We start from the raw sequence: 21356 nt of genomic DNA, 5'->3' as shown, positions 1-21356 counted from the left end.
TTACTGCTATCTTATTCCCATATTGAATGTCTTATTGGAATAATCTACTAAAATTTTATTCTACCTCTTTTCTCTTTAAGCAGCCTGAGTTTTACCTAAAAGATTAAGCACTTTAAAAAAAAGTACTCCCTGTAGTATTGATCGAATCAGGCCATCTGATGTTTAGAATATCTGATTTTGGGGGCGGGGGAGTGGGGGAGAAGGGGTTAATCTGCTCTGTGGACACAGCAACAAGCCAAAGTACTTGCCTTCAATATTTCATTCTAATGCTGGGAAGCTGAATAAAAACTATATGATAATTCATACAAGTGTTAAATGACCCAAAGAAAAATAAAGTCAAGGTTAGGAAATACTGAAGGATGTGTGCAGGTGCTATGTTGCAGAGAGTGATTAGAGGAAACCCCTGAATGTGGGATGTCAACCGAGAGGAAACAACAAACCAGACTGAGATGCAGTAAGACAAGACTTATTGGGCTCTTAGGAATTACAATTCAGGAGACACAGATGTGGCTAGAAGCCACATTGTGTTCCAAAGCAAGTGTGGGTTTTTCAAATGAAGCTAAAGGTAATTACATAAGTTGTTCAGAAAGAATTATCATTGGTAGAGGCAACCAGCTTAGCATAAGTCCATAGTTTATTTATTGTTGTTGTTTAGGAGTTGCAGTGCTGGTGAAATTCAGCTGTTTTTCAGGATATTGTGGTTGTGGTGGTTAGGTGCACTTCAAATATTCAAGGCAAGGTACAGGGTTATTTTGCAAGGTAGCCAGTGGTGCAGGCAGTCCTGAGAATGGCTTCTGCTTTAGAAACTGAACTATAGTGATGCCATTTTGTATATTTCACAGATAACATTTGAGCAAAATCCTAACAGAAGTGAAGGGGGCCAAGTCATGGTATCTGGGAGAGGAACAATGTGAGGTATAATTAATCAAGATCCAAAAAATATTTCTGTGACTCTAGTGTTGCAGGAAAAAAAAAAACACATTCTTGTCACATGACCAGGAAAGATTAGGCTCGCGGACACATTAAAGGGTGAGGAGTGGAATTTATTGGGCAAAAAGGAAAATGGAAATATAACTCAGCAAAGTGAGATAGAGTCCTGCTAACAGTCTTTCCATCTCACTGATTAAATTCCACCTTACCACACAGTAACAGGAGAGGTCAGGCTCCTCCCCACTAGAAACAGCAAGAACTTCCCAAGGCCCCACCCCCTCCACCCAATGTGCAGGTGGGCATTATTGAGAAAGAATCAGTGGGGTGGGGGAAGGGCTTCATCCAGGACCGACAGTCCGGTTTTTCATCCTTCCTGCTGTTTTAGGCTTGAAGGCGGAATTTCATCAGGGGCTGGGGGCACGGGGTCCTTGACTGCCTCCTGTCTCTCACTGGTGTTTGTTTCTCCTGAAAAAAAATGATGTAGTGAGAGTCATTTTGGGATTTGTTGCTTCCCACATGCTTTTCTGGTAACCCTAAGCTAATGTTGCATGCTCTTGTGTTCTGACCTCTTTCCCAACCTCAGCACAAGCCATGTAAATTCTTCCTGCACTTCTCATAATGGCTGCCAGTGAAACCATTTCCTAGCCAAGTGGGGAAAGATACTTACTTTTAAGTTAGATTTGAATAACTTTGTGGCTATCAATTGGGTAGAAAGGTCTCCAACAGCTTTTGTCTCTTCTCCTATTATCTACTTTTATTGTTTGCATTCATGTTTGATATCTCCAATGTCAATACAGGGCTTGGGACAAAATGGAAACGATAATATATTAATATTACTAAATGTGTCACACTTAGCTCTCCTCCCAGTTAAGGATGGTATGTGCTAAGTGTGCTAAGTACTCCCTTTCTGTTAAAAATGTGTCAGCAGTGTTAACGGCAATGTGTTCTGAAACAATGACTAACAAAAAAAATTCTGAATACATGAATGAAACATCAACCTGAAGTAACTGAAAGCATCAGAATCCAGTTTTAAAGAGTTTATTCAAGCAAGAATCTGGGAAACATGGACTCCAGAGAAATGAGGCCAGTGCTCTGAAGTAAAAAGTTAAGGTCTTGCTTACATATAGGCAGAAAACAAAGAAATTTAGAAGGATTATAACATTTTTTATATAAGGCTGCTTTATGAGTTATAATAGTTTAGTTATGTTTCTTTTCTACACAGCTTGTTTTCTTCTTTACAGCTTGTTTTCATTTCCTTCCCAGTTTAAAAGTTCATTTAACATTCCACCTTAGACAATGTGATAGTCATGAAGTCTTGGTGTGAGAAAGCTAAGAGGAAAATTAATCTATAATGAAGATCAACAGTTAAGCAAGAAGGGGTCTCCCCTGGTGCCTTTTAGTAATTTACAACATTTTACAAAACAATGTAGATAAGGAAAAAGGCTAATCTGTAATCAGACAAATAATCAGAGAAGCAAAGCTTACCGCTTCCTAGGTTACAGCTGCCTGTTAACATGATCCAGGTCCCATAATCTAATATTTTAAAGTTCCAGCTCTAATATGTTTAAGTTCCAGCAACTTAGATTTAAATTACTGATTTTCACAGAAGTGGGGAAAATGTTTTTCTTGGTGTTTTAGCATGAGAAATTGATGCATTTTCTTTAGCAGACAGTATCTTTAATTAAAAAGAAAAAATTCCAAAGGACTTGTGTATTTTAACTCAGCTAAGTCTCAGAAAAACTCTGTTTTATACAGGAATAAAGTAAAGCATAGAACTGGCTAAGTGACTTGCCCAGGGTCACTCAGGTGAAGCCCGCATCTCAAACCAGGTTCTCTGGCTCTAAAATGTATCCTCTTAAAAAATAAAAAATTATGGTGTTGACTGTTGTCCTTGGGTTGTCTTGCTAAAGGATGATGGTAATTTGCAATGTTATGAGACTTCCAAAATTAGGATCACATTTTGATTCCATGTCTTCATGCTAACATACTGTACAAAAAGTGAAGATTAAAAGGAAAACCTATTGTGTTTTTTTTTTTCAAAGTCCTACTTAAACTACACCCTCATTTAAAGTGTTCTCTAACCTCTAAATCCTATCCATAAGAAGAATTAATGACTTCCTCCTCGTTTCACCTCCTGGAATCCCCACTGTGGTTGTCTTAGGTTAGAGCCATGCTATTATTTAGTTTATACAGTTTCTTGTGTTAAATTGCTTTCATTGTTAATGTTACTGCCTGTATATGTAAATTCTTTAGGGGTAGGGTATATGTTCTAATAATCTTATGTGCCTAGAATTACTCAACAACATTATGAAGTAATTATGATACATTGTAGTAGATTCATTGTATAGATTTTTAACCAGAGATGTTTAGATGACTTGTCCAAAAGCAGAGAAATAGTGGGCATCATGGTGTGAATAAAACTGAAGTGCCTAGCTCCCAGTTTAAGATACTTTCTGCCATTTCAGAAAGATCATTTTAGTGTGAAAGTCTTCAGACCTCTTAAAGGAATAGAGCCATACCCAGAATGAACATCACCCCACTAGGGGACATTTTGGATAGAATATTCTTCCAAATCTCTCTTTGTTTTCATTTTCTATTCTCTGTCAAAATATACATTGATTCCTATTAAATAAAAAAAGGAAATAATTTTCTGGGAAAAGCAATAGGTGTAGGTTCTGTTAAAAGAAAAGCTTCCACCCAATTAAATTTAATGGAATTGCCCAGGCCTGGTGGCTCATGCCTGTAATCCCAGCACTTTGGAAGGCTAACACAGGTGGATCATGAGGTCAGGAGATCGAGACCATCCTGGCCAACGTGGTGAAACCCCATGTCTACTAAAAATACAAAAGAATTAGCTGGGCATGGTGGTGCATGTCTTTAGTCCCAGCTACTTGGGAGGCTGAGGCAGGAGAATTGCTTGAACCCAAGAGGCAGAGATTGCAGTGAGCCAAGATCTCACCACTGCACTCCAGCCTGGGTGACAATGCAAGACTCCGTCTCAGAAAAAAAAAAAAAATTTAAAGGAGTTTAAGTGAACAATTCATGAATTAGATAGCCCCCACAGCAGATTCAGAGAGACTCCAGGGATGCTTCATGGTCAGAACAAATTTATAGACAAAAAAGGGAAGTGACATGCAGAAATCAGAAATGAGGTACAGAAACAACTGAGTTGGTTACCACTCAGTGTTTGCCTTATTTGAACACAGTTTGAACACTCATTAGTGTATGAGTGGGTGAAGTATGGCCCCTGGGATTGGCCAAGACTCAGCTATTGTTACAGGTGCATTCTCCTAAGTTAGTATTTCAGTCTTGTCTTAAGTTAGGTTGCACTTTGTCCACAAGGACTCAAATATAGAAGTACAGAGTCCTTCTCAGGCCATATTTAGTTTGCTTTAACAGTTCCTATAAGTCTGCCATAGTTTTCCTTTTATAAAATAGAGTTGACAAAGCATCCCTATATGAAAGAGAAAGACTGTAATAATTAACTGATTTTTTTTTGTAATGTGTAAATTGCCTTAAGTGTTTCAAAGATAAGTGATTAGGAGTACATAGTAGTAATAGTACTATTTTTTTTTCTACCACTCTTTTATAAACCCAGGGATAGTTAATACTATCACTTGCTTAATACTGTGTAACTCATAGCCTGGTGGTAACTTTTCCTGTGCTCACCTTGGACTTGATTGCTTCAAGCAGTAATCTGAAAGTGCCTGAGCTGCTCTATTAATTAAGATTTAATAGAATGTCTTATGATGCCTAAGGATATTTTGTAAAAGAAAGTTAGAGGTTGATATACAAGGAATACCTTTAACTTCACTTAATCATCTATGAGTCTGTCATCTATGAACTTAAGTCCTTTGCACATCAGTTGTAGAAAGCAGACTCTTCCCTGTGTGAGTTGTATCTTCAACTGTGTCAATGGTTAGAACTTCAGAACTACCTTCTTACCAGCATAGCTTATTTCTTCATGCTTTAGGATAGATATTTTAAGGATTTTTTTTTTTTCAAGATGGAGTTTCGCTCTTGTTGCCCAGGCTGGAATGCAATGGCGCAATCTCAGCTCACTGCAACCTTCACCTCCCAGGTTTATGCAATTCTCCTGCCTCAGCCTCCCATGTAGTTGGGATTACAGGCATGTGCCACCACAGCCAGCTAATTTTGTATTTTTAGTAGAGAAGGGGTTTATCCATGTTAGTCAGGCTAGTCTGGAACTCCTGACCTCAGGTGATCCACGTTCCTCGGCCTCCCAAAGTGCTGGGATTAAAGGTGTGAGCCACCGCACCCAGCCAGAATTTCATTTTAAAGCTGAAGTTTTTTAGTTCTATTACTAGGAAAACAGAATAGTCTTAAAAATGCCTTGTGCTTTTTACAGCTATTATAGATGATGTCTTACTTATAGAACTTCTGCTGAGTATACCTTTATTTTCAAGTTCAGCAAAGTGCTATATTTATTTTGGAATGCCATCATTGTGATTGCTTTATATTGTAAATATCTTTCTCCTTTAACATAAGGAAATTCAAGATATTTTGCATTAGAAGTACCTCATCCCCACATATCTGTTTCTTGGCCTGACAGGATTTACATTGTTGGCCTTAATTCCAAGACTCTTCATCAGGCCCTGAGAAAGAATTTACTTCTCATTAATATGGATATGGCTAACTTTCTCTCTCTACTCTGAGGGGAATAAAATGGTATTTTTGTCATTTTACATGGAACAATAGGAGAATGTTTTCAAGATGAGAGACAGGAAATAAAGATTAATGTATTAAATGAAAAAATTGGCAATGTGCATACTCTGTCTTTCTATGCATATTATGACTTTCTGATATTAAACATGCAGAAAAGGAAAAAAACTAGATGATCACGGAACCCAGAGACATTAGTGGTCAAAAAGAGGACAAGATTTTGATATAGGAACAAATATTCTGCCATTTGAATAAAATAGAAAATTGAAACTATAACATCTTAAACACAATCCATTTCCAGTTCAGTTGAGAAGAAAAGTTGGAGAGTATAGCATGCAAATATGAACTTCTGCATGAAGCTTATACCTTTTGGTGAATTAAAAAAAAAAAAACCTTTCCATCATAAATCCATTATTAATCTTTACTGAATATTTTATTGTTTAGAAATATTTTATACCTTCCTCTTTATGAAAGAGGGGCGACACTGTCCTTTCATTCCCTATTAAGCATTTTACTATTTTACAAAAATGGTAATAACTGAAATGAAAATATTATTCACTGTACTTTATTTCCACATAGATTTCTTCAAATGTATAATAAAAATGAGAAAATAATAACTGATTTGTAATATTGAAGATTCAGTGATGGCTCCAATATCATCCATCTTTGGAGGATATTTTTTTTCTTTTGCAGAAATTTGGTCCTCATGTGTGTGTGTGACTCAGAATAACAATCACAGCAGCTTGTTGGTTTTATTCACTACTTATTTTCACTCAAACTGGTTAGGAAGCAGCCCCCAAGCCAGAGCTGATACTCAGAGACTGTGTACTGGTACAGACTGTTTGCTGTCGATGTCTTGTCAATCTGACTGGGACAGTGCTTTTCTCAATAGCTCAACATTGCTGCTGAATCAACTCTTAAATAATTTTTTGTTTTTTTTTGAGAGAGGGTTTCACTTTGTCACCCAGGATGGAGTCCAGGGGCACAATCATGGCTCACTACAGCCTCGACCTCCTGGGCTGAAACAGTCCTCCCAGTTCAGCTGCCCAACTAGCTAGGAATATAGGCATGCACCAGCCTATATTGGTGATATGGTTTGACTGTGTCCCCACCCAAATCTCATCTTGAATTGTAGTTCCCACCTGGTGGGGGATAACTGAGTCATGAGGGCAGTTACCTTTATGCTGTTCTTGTGATAGTGAGTGAGTTCTCATGAGAGCTGGTGGTTTTATAAGGGACTTTTCCCCTTTTTGCTCAGCACTTATGCTTGCTGCTGCCATGTGAAGAAGGACATGTCTGTTTCCCCTTCTACCATGATTATGCTTTTCCTGAGGCCTGCCCAGCCATGCTGAACCGTGAGTCATTAAACCTCTTCCCTTCATAAATTACCCAATCATGGTTATGTCTTTATTAGCAGTGTAAGAATGTACTAATACACCTGGCTTTTTTTTTTTTTTTTTTTGGTAGCAGCAGGGTCTTGTTATGTTGCCTAGGCTGATCTCAAAGTCCTCTCCTCAATTAGTCCTCCTGCCTTTGCCTCCAAGTGCTGGGATCGCAGGCATGTGCCAACGTGCCCAGCCTCAGCTCTGAAATAATTTTAATTTCACTGCTGTATCCCAGATTTATCCAAGACATTGCCTCCTGAATCTGGTTTAGGTGGCCTTGCCCCATATGGAAACCAGAGTGAAAGTGCCCAGTGCTGTAGGGAAACAAGTGCTGCCAGTTCGTAGGGGGCGGGAGGAAGATGGTCATGGATTCCACATCTGCGAGATGGCGGTTATAACCGTGGCTCCCTCATAGACTTCTGGGATTTTGTTTATACAGGTCAAATCTTGGAGCAGTGCTTAAAACAGTATGTGTTCAGCCGTCATTTGTTGTGCTGTTACTACTACTATAATTATTACTGGTATTAAATAATTATTCTGCAGAGAGGTCGAGCTGGGAGCACCTGAAAGGGCCAACACAGAGACTGTGCTTCTCTTCTGAGATCTGCAGTCATGAGCAGCATAGATCCTAGAGTTGAGTGAGATAATAGAAAGTACCTGGTTATATTTCCCTCTCATCTCATCATCTCCCTTCCTGCCTTCAGGGCCCACCTCACAGGAGTAGCAGAACCGACCACTGCAAAGAATTTTCTCATTTATGTGAGTGTGACTCAGTATAACAATCACAGAAGCTTGGTGGTTTTATTCATTTCTTATTTCCACCAGTACTGGTCAGGAAGCAGCCCCCAAGCCAGAGCTAATGCTCAGATACTGTGTACTGGTACAGACCATTTACTGTGGATGTCCCTTCAATCTGACTGGGACAGTACTTTTCCCCCATAGCTCAACATCACTGTTGAATCAACTCTTAAATAATTTATTTTTTTGGAACAGGGTCTCACTTTGTCACCCAGGATGGAGTACAGTGGCATGACCACTGGATATTTTCTCCTTCTTAATGTATCCTTGTAACTGTTTCCTTAATTGCCCTGTACAGTAGCTTTGAAATCCTTAGATGGGTAGCTTTCTTGGCAGCATACTCTACCTTTCAGAATTGCAAATATATTTAATAATGGGGACATAAAATATAAATAGAGACAAAAATTCCTACCTGAAAAGATTGTTGGAACACATAGAACGTATATGTGTAATGCTAGCCCAACACCCATGGTGCTTCAGTGTAGGTGCTCGGTTAATATTAATGCCATTCCCCTTTCCTTCCATTTTATCTTAATTTATCATATGCCTCTATCCATGTTTGGGCATTTTCCTCTTATCTCACCTGTTGTAATAACCTCCTTACTGGTTCCCCTTGTTCCAGTTTCTCTCTTTGTTCTCACCCTACAATACCTCCTGTATCCTGCTCCAAATGAATTCTTGCTAGATAACAAAGTTTGTGAATAAATTCTTCCCTTTTTTAAAAAAAAGGACAGAAAAATGCAATAGAGAATCTATTTTTTGCAACGTGGTGGCCTACAGATTCTGAACTCTCCCATTATAAAACATCTAAAAATGATAGATAAAATATTTTTAAATAACTTTTATCTGAATGGATAAAGCTATAACAAGGAAAGGGAAATCCTGTTAGGCCAGGAAGAAAGCATGAGTACAAATGTGGGGAGGTGGCTAACCCTGGGGCTGCTAAGCCTTCAGGGCATTTTTGGATCTGGGTGGCCTACCAGTACCAGAGATAAAATTACACAGCATTTAGCACAGGAGTACAAAGAGATGGGGAATATCAAAAAGTGGATAAGTCACAAATGGAATGAAGTGAGAAGTTAGAATGGAGTGTTAGGTTGCAATATCATGGTGACAGTAGAGGAGAGATAATATTCAAAGATATAATGTCACAGGAAGCTCAAAGAACACCAGTCTGTATAAATTAAAAAAAAAAAATTCTTAGACATAACATTTAGACCCAGGGTAGAAATCTGTATTAGTCCATTCTCACATTGGCCTAAAGAAATACCTGAGACTGGGTAATTTATAAAGTAGTTTCATTGGCTCAGATCCACAGGCTCTACAGGAAGCATGATGCTGGCATCTGCTCAGCTTCTGGGAAGGTCTCAGGAAACTTACAATTATGGTGAAAAGTAAAGGGAGAGCACTGCTTCACATGGCCAGAGGAGCAAGAGAAGCCATATCATTCCATCCTGTGCCTCTCCCAAATCTCATGTCCTTCTTGCATTGCAAAATACAATAATGCCTTCCCAACAGTTCCCAAAGTTTTTACTCATTCCAGCATTAACTCAGAAGTCCCAAGTTCAAAGTGTCATCTGAGACAAGGCTAGTCCCTTCCACCTATGAACCTGTAAAATCAAAAGCAAGTTAGTTACTCCCGAGATACAATGGGGGTACAGGCATTAGGTAAATATTTCCATTGCAGAAGGTATATGGGCCAAAAGAAAGGGGCCACAGGCCCCACACGAGTCTGAAACCCAGAAGTCCAGTCACTAAATTTTAAAGCTCCAAAAAAAAATCTCCTTTGGCTCTATTTCTCACATCTTGGACCCACTGGTATGAGGGATGGGTTCCCACAGCCTTGGGCAGCTCTGCCTCTATGACTTTGCATGGTTCAGCCTCTGCACTTGCTTCTCACAGGATGGAGTTGAGTGCCTACAGCTTTTTCAGGCATATGGTGCAAGCTGTCAGTGGCTCTACCATTCTGGAATCTGGAAGATGGTGGCCCTTTTCTCACAGCTTCACTAGGTAACACCCCATGTGTGGGGGCTTCAACCCTGCATTTGCCCTCCACACTGCCCTAGTAGATTCTCCATCAGGGCTCCACCACTGAAGCAGGCTTCTGCCTGTACATCCAGGCTTTTTCATATAGCCTGTGAAATCGTGGCAGAGACTCCCAGGCCTCAATTCTTGCCCTCTGTTTAGCCACAGGCTTAAAACCACATGGAAACCACCAAGGTTTATGGCCAGCATGCTCTGAAGCAGCAGCCCAAGCTGTACCCAGGCCCCTTTGAGCCATGGCTGAACCTGGAGAGGCTGGGATGCAAGGAGCAGTATCCTGAGGCTTCACAGAGCAGCCACGCCCTAGCTCTGGCTCAGGAAACCATTCTTACCTCCTAGGTCTCAAGAGGGGCTTCTGTGAAGGTCTCTGAAATGCCTTCAAGGCCACGTCCCCATTGTCTTGGCTAGCAGCACTTGGCTCCTTATTAATTTATGCAAATTTCTGCAACCTGCTTGAATTCCTCTTCTGAAAATAGGCCTTTCTCTTCCACCACATGGATAAGCTGCAAATTTTCCAAACATTTATGCCCTACTTCTCTTTCAAATTTAAGTTCCAGTTTTAGGTCATTTATTTGCTCCCACATATGAGCATAGGATATTAGAAACGGCCAGGCCATATCTTGAGCACTTTTCCTGCTTAGAAATTCTTTCTGCCAGATACCCTAAATCATCACTCTCAAATTCAAAGTTACACAGATCTCTAGGGCAAGGGCACAATGCAAGCCATGTTCTTTGCTAAGGCATAACAAAAGTGATCCTCCAGTTCCCAGTAAGTTCCTCATTTCCATCTGAAACCTTGTTAGCCTTGCCTTGGCTGTCCATACCACTGCCAGCATTTTGGTCATAACCATTCAGCCAGTCTGTAGGAAGTTCCAAACTTTGACTCATCTTCCTATATTTTTCTGAGCTCTCCACACTCTTCCAACCTCTGATTGTTATCCAGTTCCAAAGTTGCTTTCACATTTTCAGGTATCTTTGTAAGCAATGCCCCAATTTTCAGTACCAATTTTCTGTATTAGTCCATTCTCACACTGCTATGAAGAAAACCTGAGACTGAGTAATTTATTTTTTTAAAAAAAGAGGTTTAGTTGGCTCACAGGTGTGCACTGTACAGGAAGCATGATGTTGGCATCTGTTCAGCTTCTGTGAAGGCCTCAGGAAACTTATAGTCATGGCTGAACGTGAAGGGGGAATACACTTCAAATGGCCATAGAAGGAGCAAGAGAAGTTGGGGAGGTGCTACACACTTTTAAACAACCAGATCTCATGAGTACTCACTCACTATCACGAGAACAGCACCAAGGGGATGGTGCTAAACCATTCATGAGAAACCACCCCCATGATCCAATCACCTCCCACCAGGTCGCACCTCCAAAACTGGGGATTACAGTTGAACATGAGATTTGGTGGGCACACAGATCTAAACACTATCAACATTGCAACAGTGGTGTTAGCCAAAAGATAGTGAAATAATATCTTCATAAGAAAAAGCAGTTTTTACTTGGAATTTTTAATGAAATGAGGGCATTTATTATATAAACAAAAATAGAAGATTGACCACCAAAAGACTATCCTTGCTAAAGGAACTTCTAAGGATAGACTTCAAGAAGTAATTGAAAATGGCCTCAAAAAAACAATCTGAAGTACAGAAAGAAGTGATCAGTAAAGATAAAGGTAAATATTAAATCTAAACCAACAGTAGCATGTTATAGAAAAAATAATGATGCCTGTACAAAGCTAAAGTAAGGTTAGAGGCAGATTATTGTAATCAAAAACAACAAGTTTCTAGTATTTTTGAGAAAAAAAGCAATTGATTATCTTTGGACCTTAAGTATGCATAGTAAAAACTGCAGTGAAAAGATGAGCTCACAGGTAAAATGGTGTCTTTTAATAAAATTCAGTAAACACTCTCACAGAAGACATCTGGATATTAATGGACGTCGGCCTACTGATTCCCCACAACCCCTGTAGTTAAAGCCTTTCAGTTGCTACGTTACATTTCTAGTTAGTAATTTTTTCACACATCCTCTCATCAAGTTCATTATGTGAAGTTACAGCTCTTAATGGAGCTCTGTCTACTTAATAACACATATATTGTGAAATCTTTTTAACTCTTTCTATAGTCCTCATTATGAGGAGCAATGCTTGTCATTTATTAGAGTCCAGCTCATTGCATTTCACATGAAGAGCCTCATTGAGAGTGCAGTGGCAACAGTGGCACTGTATGTGTGATTATAAAATCAGAGCGGTTGCATCTGCTCTAGAGAGTCTTCTCAGCCCACTGTAGTGTGCAGTGGTCCCTTCTTTCCCTGGATTCTGCTTGTTTGCACCCATCTATCTCATGTAAAATGGATGTATCAATAATATTTTAAGCTTAGCATTGTGGTGTGAGTTAAATGGCTTAATACATGTTAGAGCACTTAGAGCAGTGCTTTTATAGCACACCAGCTAAATACTGGTGAGTACTTGCTCCCTAGTTATCTTTTTGGGAGGATTATAGGTTGTTTCATCCATCTGTTAGATAAGTGAATTGTAACTGGCCAAAAATAGAAATAGAAAAGGAATGAGTGCAGTAAGTGAGTATGATAAGTAAGTCCGTTACTAATGTTACTAAGTATATTCTTCTGAGCCCTCCACACTCTTCCAACCTCTGATTGTTACCCAGTTCCAACGTTACTTTCACTTTGCTTAATAAGTAAGTCACTTACTAAGTACCTGACTTAGTATTAGTCACTCGTGAGTGACTTTTAAAATCACATTTCTCTTGGAGAGCTCTTTGGTATCTGTTTCTAGTAGGCTTAGTGTAGAAATGAGAAAGAGCTGTTTAAAATTTTGTAAATGTGTACGTGGATTCATAGATCTACTGCAAAAGGAGAAAAAATAGATGTGTAGATTTTTGAACTAAAGGGATGTCAAGATGCCAATAAATTAGCTTTAGGGCTCAGGGAAAGCCTTTATGTTTCAGGACCTAGGGCTCCTCTATTGAAAACAGAAGATTTTCTCTAAGTTCCCTGCCAGCATTAGCCGTGCTTTGCCTTAAGTTCTAGGAATTACCCACATTTTAAAATGCAGCAAAAGTACACATGAAGTACAGCACGGTAGAGTGACTTGTAAGGGGCTGTTGGGTGGGAGGATAGGTTTCAGACCTGGTGAGATTGTGAAGGGGCTGGAAACCAGCTGGTCTGCTTTCTGGTCAGGTGCCTCCCACACACCGTGCCTCCTGGGGTCCTGCTCTGCAGCAACCCTTTCGGCCCTGGTCCCTTCTGTGTGCACGGTGCTCATGTGGGCACTATCAAAATTTGACATCTATTGAACAAGGTAGTGAATATTTATTATATATATGATGTATGGTTATCTGTTTATATTAGTTGCTTTTTTTCTTTGCTTTATAAAGGAAATAATGGTATGCTTTTTGCGGGGGATTATATATATTTTTAGTACACCTTTAAGCCTCACCTAGTGGAGACAGAAGGGATGATATTTATTATTTCCCTTGGAACCTGCAGGACGGACATTTTGGATCGTTTCTTGACAGGTGGATATCTCAGTATGGTGTTGGCAGAATTACCTGTGTTCTGTAAGTGGCTATTCACCTAGTTGCAAGTCTAAGAATTCTTGAGTATTCAGTCAAAAGAGATTTAAAGGATTTGGTTAAGAATAATGTACTTCCTAATGTAATCAGGGATCCAAGTTAAAGACAGGCTACAGACAGCCAAGTGTTTCATAAAAGAGCATGAGTAAATGGCCCTCCCCAACTATTTTGGCAGACATGTTTAGAAAAATGACGTTCAAGCAATAACATTTTCCAGTTACAGATTTTAATTTTATTAAGATACAAAATTATAAACTGTTTTGCTAATCTATTGCTTTTCGGTTAAGGATAATTTGTAAGAGTTTATATAAGTCAATAGAGAAAATATACTTTATATCCAGAAAAATAAAAACAGAAGAAATATAAGGACTTCTGAAAGAATTAATTAACTTGGAGAATTGTATGATTGTGCTTAATGTCTGCCTTGCACTGTGCTAGGTTCTGTGAATTCTAAAGATGAAGGTTACCTCCTATCAAGTCATTCATAGTCTAGTGAAAGAGACATTTGGACAAAAATAGTACATTACAGCAAGATCCTCAGTAAAGATATGCACAGGTTGCAGTAGGAATAATAATAACTAACTTGCATCTGGTTGAGGGGTGTATGGGAGAAATGCCAAAAGTGGTCCTTTCATATTCTGAGACTGTGATTCCTAGAGTTTTTGAAGAAGATATTAAGGATCTGGTACTTAAGCTCTTTCCGCTTTCTTTTGGATTGCTGTGTGTTTCCAATATGCCTCTTGTGCTTACCCAGTCTGTAGTCACCCTTGCTACCTGGCTTTTCAGGCTTCTACTCTTCCAAGTTGTCAGACCATTAGCAGGTTATTGCCCCGTGTTTCATTTTTGTAAGAAGAAGAGAGAAATAGTACCAACCTGGTAGGATTATTGTAAATATTAAATAAGATTGTATACGGCAAACAATTTAGAATGCTGCCTGGCACACCATAGGCTCAGAAAAATTTTGTTCTTATTGTTGTTAGTTTTGGTAGCAAGGTAGAATATTGAAACACTATCACCATGTTGATCATTTAGACTCTCTTTTCTAAAATGCTGATGTCAAATAAAATTTTACATTTTTTCCCCCTTTCTAGCTCCAAGAGGAAAACGAGGATGGAAAACCTTTTATGCTGTACTGAAGGGAACAGTTCTTTACTTGCAAAAGGTAAAAGTAAAGCAGATAAAAAATAAGACTCACAAAACTTGATGAAATAATTAAACAAGGTCCAATACATGTATATACAGTAGTCCACTTATCTGTGGTTTCACTTTCTGTAGTTTGTTTCCTGATGTTAAAAACAATATTAAATGGAGAATTCCAGAAATAAATGTTAAGTTTTAAATTGCATGCTGTTCTCAGTAGCATAATGAAATCTTTCTCAATCCTGCTCCCTCCTGAACAGATGTCAATCATCCCTTTGTCCGGCACAGTCATCCTATATATGCCCATCCTTTAGTCACTTAATAGACATCTCTGATATGATATCAGCTGTCCAACTGTCACAGTATTTTTGTTCAAGTAACCCTTATTTTACTTAATAATAGTCCCAAAGGACAGTGATGGTGGCATATTGTTATTGTTGTTGTATTTTATTATTATTGTGGTTAATCTATTACTGTGAGTAACTTATAAATTAAATTTTATCTTAGGTACATATGTGTAGAAAAAGCATAGTATACAGTCATCACTCTGTGCATGCAGGGGAATGGCTCCAGGACCCCCCTTATATACCAAAGTCCCCACATACTCAAGTCCTGCAGTCAGCCCTGTGGATCCCACATATAAGAAAAGTTGGCCTCTGTATACTTGAGTTTCATGCCCCACAAACGCAGTATTATTAGTCCTTATTTGTTGGAAAACGGTCTACATATTAGTGGACCTGTACAGATCAAGCCCGTTTAGTTTAAGTGTCATCTATATATAGGGTTCGGTACTATTCAAAATTTCAGGCATCCACCGGGGCTCTTAGAATGCATCCTACTGTACCACATATCCTTTATTCATCCTTCAGTGGACACATAGGTTGTTTCCACCTTTTGGCTATTGTGAATAATGCCTCAAAGAGCATGGAGTGCAAATATTTCTTCAAGATCTTAATTTCATTTCTTGTGGATAAATACTCAGAAATGGGATAAATACCCAGAAATGGATCATATGGTTCTGTTTTCAGTTTTTTGAAGAAACTCCATAGTATCTTCCAAAGCAATGTACCATTTTATATCTGAACAACAATCCATAAGGGTTCCAGTTTCCCCCCATATGTGTGTTGAATTTATCTGAGCTCTGTGTTCCATTCTGTTGGTCTATGTATTGTCTATCTTTATGCCAGAACCGTATTGATTTGAGACTGTAGCTTGGTAATATGTTTTGAAATCAGGAATGTGAGGTCTACCACTTTGTTCTTCTTTTTCAATATTGTTTATAACTTATTCAGGGTCTTTTTTGATTCCATATGAATTTTAGAATTTTTTTCTATTTCTGTGAAAAATTCCACTGGGATTTTCTTAGAGATTTTATTGAATATGTAGGTTTCCGTGGGCAGTATGGACATTTTAATAACGTTAATTTGAATCCCCGAACTTGGCATGTCTTTTCATTTATTTGTGTCTTCTTTAATTTCTTTCAGCAGTGTTTTACAGTTTTCAGTGTATATGTCTTTTGCCTTCTTGGTCAAATTTATTCTTAAGTATTTTTTAATACTTTTTGATGCTGTCGTAAATAGTATTACTAATTTCCTTTTCAAATTGTTCATTGTTAGTGTATAGAAATGCAACTGATTGTTGATTCTGTGTCCTGCAACTTTGCTAAATTTGTTTATTCTAATAGTTTTTGTGGAATCTTTAGGTTTTATACATATAAGATCATTTGAAACTGTTTCTCATTTGAGGGTTTTTTATCGTGAAAGGATATTGAACTTCATCACTTCCCTGTGTCTATTGAGATGTTCATGTAATTTTTATCCTTTGATCTGTTAATGCGTTTTATCACTCTGACTGATTTTCATATGTTGAACCACCTTTACATCCCAAAGATAAATCTCACTTGATCATTGTATGTGATCCTTTTAATGTACTGTTGAATTCAGTTTGCCAGCATTTTGTTTAGAGTTTTTGCACTTATGCTTATAATGGATATTGGCAAGTAGTTCTCTTGTAGTACTGTTTTCTGATTTTGGTATCAGAGTCATGCTGGCTTCATGAAATGAGTTTGGAAGTGTTCCCTCCTCTTCAATTTTTTGGAAGAGTTTAAGAATGATTGGCGTTAGTTCTTTAACTATTAGGTGGAATTCACGGGTGAAGCTATCTGGTCCTAAACTTTCCTTTGTTGGGAGAGTTTTCATTACAGATTCAATCCCCTTATTATTATAGATCCATTCAGATTTTCTACCTCTCCATAATTTAGTCTTGGCAGATTGTAGATTTCTATTAATTTATCCATTTCTTCTAGGTTTCCCAATTTGTTGGTGTATAATTGTTCATAATAGTTTCATATATTCCTTTTAGTTTATGTGGCATCAATTGCAATGTCTCCTGTTTCATTTCTGATTTTATTTATTTGAGTATTCTCTATTTTTTTCTTAGTCTAGCTAAACGATTGTCAATTTTGTTGATCTTTTGAAAAACAAAGTTTTAGGGTTTTAAATTGGTTTTCTTTTCTCTATTTCATTTATTTCTGCTCTAATCTTTCTTGATCCCTCACAAATTACATCCTTTGGTATTGTCTTCCCACTAATGTATATTTATAGGCAAAGTTTTTTAATCCTTTTTTAAAAATTTAATACTTTTTTAAAAATTTATAAATTTACATTTATAAATATAATGTATATTTATAAGTAAAGTATTTTAATACTTTTTTAAAATGCTATGTATTTTAATCATATAATTATTAAAAATGTATTTACCAGAGTTAAAAGTCATTTACATATCACTATTATAATATTAAAGTATTGCATATTTTTCCTACATATAGTCAGCACTCCATATCAGTGATTGCTGCATTTGAATTCAACCAACCTGAGATTTTAAATATTCAGAAAAAAATGTTCCGCAAAGTTTCAAAAAACAAAACTTGAATTTTCCACATACTGAGTACTATGTTGAATCCATGCCAATGAAGTGATATGTAGGCCTTTTATTAGGTATCATGAGTAATCTAGAGATGATTTAAAGTGTACAGAAGGATATACATAGGACATATGCAAATACTGTGTCATGTTATGTAAGAGACTTGAGCATCCATGGATATTGGTATCCATCGGGAGTCCTATAGCCAGTGTCTCACAGATGCCAAGACCTGACTCTGTTTACTTTTGCCAGTGAGCTTTATACTTTCATGTTTCTGTTTAGCATCCTTCCATTTCAACTTGAACTCCCTTTAGCATTTCTTGTAAGGCAAGTCTAGTGGTAATGAACTCTCTCAACTTTTGTTTACCTGAGAAAATATCATCTTTCATTTTTAAAGGGTAGTTTTGCTGGAGGTAGTATGCTTGTGTCGCAAGTTATTATTTTTTTCTCTGAGCACCTTAAACATATAACAATCAGTTCTGGCCCTGCATCATTTATGCTGAGATATCCACAGACAAATCACTTTTCTTTTGCTACTTTCAAAGTCCTCTCTTTTTCTTTGACTTTTTATAATTTTGTCATTGGTCCCAGTGTAATTTATTTGCATTAATCCTGGTTGTCATTAGGCTTCTTGAATCTAGATGTCTGTTTCCGTCCTCAGACTTGAGAAGTGTTCTGTAAATAAGCTTTGTGCCCTTTCTTCTTTCTGCTCTTTCTTGGACTTCCATAATGTGTTGTTCTGCATAATGGTGTGTTCCATTAATGCTTAAGGCTCTCTTAACTCTTTTTCATTCTTATTCATCTTTGTTCTCTGAGTGGATAATTTCAAATGGCCTGTCTTCAAATTTGCTCATTCTTTCTTCTTCATTTTCTGCTCTTGAGCCTCTCATCTGAATTTTTCAGTTCAGTTATTATATTCTTCAGCTTGAAAATATCTATTTAGTTCTGTTAAATATTTTCTGTTTGTTGATATTCTCATTTTATTTATTCATTATTTGAGCTTGTTGAGCATCTTTACAATGGTTATACAAGTAATTCATATAACTTTGTTTCTTTAAGGTCGATTTCTGGAAATTCATTTTGTTCCATTGAACCATGTTTCCCTGTTTCTTCCTGTCTCTTCTATCTGTATTGGGATCTGCATATTGAAAGAATCAGCCAGCTCTTCCAGTACAGAAACTGGCTTGCTACAGCAGAGGCCTCTCACCAGTAATCTTTGATAGAGATTTTAGGGACCTCTGAATCCTTTTTCAGGAGCCCATTATCCTTACACCCTCTGATGTCTGTCTGCAACACTGCAAGTTACCTGATTTTAGAGCAGGAAGCTACCCAGCTATCCCCTGTTCTAAGCAGCCACCAGGCCCTCAGTGTTTGCCAACTCCCGATCAGTGCCTTGAATCAGGAGAGTCAGATACCACTCCCTCAGACAGCCCTCCAAAAAACCAGAATGTTGGATGCATACTCTGTTCCTCTCTCTCCCCTCCAAGGGAGAAATCTTAAGTTGTATGCACCTCCCAATTACGCTAAGCTGTGCCAGTCACAGCAAGCCACCTGTGTCTCTACTCTGTTCTAAGTGTCCTTCAGGCATCCAAACTGTGCTGGTTCTGTTAGTGCTCTGAGTGAGGTGAGACAAAAATTAGTCCCTTTGGACTAAGAAGAGCTGGAATGACGGCCACACATTCTACCCTTTTTTCAGCCCTCCCAAGGCAGAAGCTTTGGATTGACCATCTTTTCTCCCAGTTGCACCAAGCTGTGCTGACTGCAGCGAGCCACCTACCACTTTCCTTTGTTCTTAGCAGTGCCCAGGCATCCAAACTATCTCAGTTCCATCGGTGTTCCAAGTGAACCAAGAAAAAGGCATTACCCAGGCAGCCCTCTGAAAAGCTGGAATATCAAAGACCTCTTTCCATTCTCCTGTGAGAGATGTCCGGGGTGTTCTCTTCTGGTGCTGAAGTATACCAGCTTCAAGGAATGGCTGATGTGGATAGCATGAGATTGCTTTTCTTACCTGTTTCAGTGTATATTTCTTGGCTTTCTACTCTTCTGGGGTACTACAACCTCTTAACTGGATTTGGCATTCTCGTGGGTATTTTGCTGCATATATCATTGATTACTCAATATTTCTATGGGGAAATGAGAGCTGAGACTTCCTATTCTGCTGTCTTGCTAATGTCACTCACAGGAAAAGATTGTTTAAATCTATGTGGAATCATAGTATAATATAGTTTAGGCATTTTATTCTTTTCACTCTATATATTATCATGAGCAATTTCTCATTAAAAGTTTTTTAGAAACATTTTTGATTTTCATCAATCTGGTAGTTGGTAACTGAAATGATATGTTATTATGGTTTTGTTTGTTTCTTCTGTCCCTGGAGCATTTATAAACGTACTCATTTTTGAATGCTAGCAGGTTTTTTTGTTAAATGGATTTATCATAATTTAACCTTCCCCCCACTTTCAGACATACTCTTTTTTTTTTAGAGGGAATCTTGCTCTGTCACCCAAACTGGGGTACAGTGGCGTAATCTCGGCTCACTGCAACCTCCACCTCCCAGATTCAAGTGATTCTCCTGCCTCAGCCTCCTGAGTAGCTGGGATTACACATGCACACCACCACACCCGGCTAATTTTTGTATTTTTAGTAGATAACAGAGTTTCACCATGTTGGTCAACCTGGTCTTGAACTCTTGGCCTCATGATTCGTCCACCTCGGCCTCCCAACAGCCTGGGATTACAGGTGTGAGCCACTGTGCCTGGCTTCTTTTTTAGTTTTTCATTTATAAATAACACTACACACTACACACACACACAAACACACACACACACACGTGCACATATGTCTTTATTTTCTTAAGATTCCTAGGCGTGTCACGGGCCACATGGTAGGAACTGTTTACAGTTCTGAAAACCTATTTCTAAATTACCTCTAGAAGGATTGTACCTAATTTCATTCCTTACAGAAGTTTGTGGCAACATGTCTCTTTTCAACGTATTATTGACATACAGATATTCAGAGGAAAGAATTTTGTTTCTTTTGAACTTTTTGATTTTGGTGTTTGTGCACAAACATATGTCTTCACACTCTTTACACACTGCTGTGGTTGCCTTTCCACACCTGTGTTTCTCTGGAAAAGAGGCCTTCCCTTTGATTTACCATCTACAGTACTGAATCAGATGGCAACCATTCATAGTATCCACACTTGCACCACTGAGATGATCAACTGCTTTGGAATGGAGATTGGGAACAAATACATTTGATTTATTGTTATTTTAAATGTTTCAAAATATTATAATGCCATATATAAGATTGAAAGAATTATTCATTTTTAAAACTAGCCTTCCTTAGTCCACCCAGATCTGTATTTAAAAGGACTTCAACTATACTATTTATTTTTTGCTTTTGTTGTTGTTGTTTTGTTTTTTGCTTTTGTTGTTGTTTTGTTTGTTTTTTATTTTAAAAGTGTTTATTCTTAAATGTTCAACAGGTTCCGAGGCAGCTTTTCATTTTAGCTATAGATGGCAAAAAATGTTATGACAGGAAATACAGATGTTTAAATAGGAATGGAAGGCAAGTGTTACCATCACCTCAGACATAAATAACAACTTACTTTTGGCCAGATTTCTTTTTTTTTTTTTTTTGAGACAAAGTTTTGCTCTTGTTGCCGAGGCTGGAGTGCAATGGCGGGATGTCAGCTCTCTGTAACCTGCACCTCCCAGGTTCAAGCGATTCTCCTGCCTCAACCTCTTGGGTAGCTGGGATTATAGGCTTGCACCACCATGCCTAAATTACCTCTAGAAGGATTGTACCTAATTTCATTCCTTATTCCTGGCTTATTTTGTATTTTTAGTAGAGATGGGGTT

At 38.1% G+C, this 21356-nt stretch overlaps 1 protein-coding gene across 12 annotated transcripts in view; it reads left to right on the top strand.

Moving 5' to 3' along the window:
* PSD3 (pleckstrin and Sec7 domain containing 3) overlaps positions 1-21356 on the top strand; it is a 674493-nt gene that overhangs the window by 597453 nt on the left and 55684 nt on the right. For all 12 annotated transcript variants that reach the window (XM_064368706.1, XM_012435239.3, XM_064368707.1 and 9 more), the window contains one exon: positions 14523-14593. In XM_064368706.1, the coding sequence (XP_064224776.1) occupies positions 14523-14593 (71 nt within the window). The remainder of the gene's footprint in view (positions 1-14522; positions 14594-21356) is intronic.

Source organism: Aotus nancymaae, unplaced genomic scaffold, assembly GCF_030222135.1.
Source record: "Aotus nancymaae isolate 86718 unplaced genomic scaffold, 86718_ANA_hifiasm-v0.15.2.pri h1tg000079l, whole genome shotgun sequence".
NCBI classification, from domain to species: Eukaryota; Metazoa; Chordata; class Mammalia; order Primates; family Aotidae; genus Aotus; species Aotus nancymaae.
The sequence above is the reverse complement of the archived record's forward strand: the minus strand, read 5'-3'. Positions and strand labels throughout refer to the sequence as shown.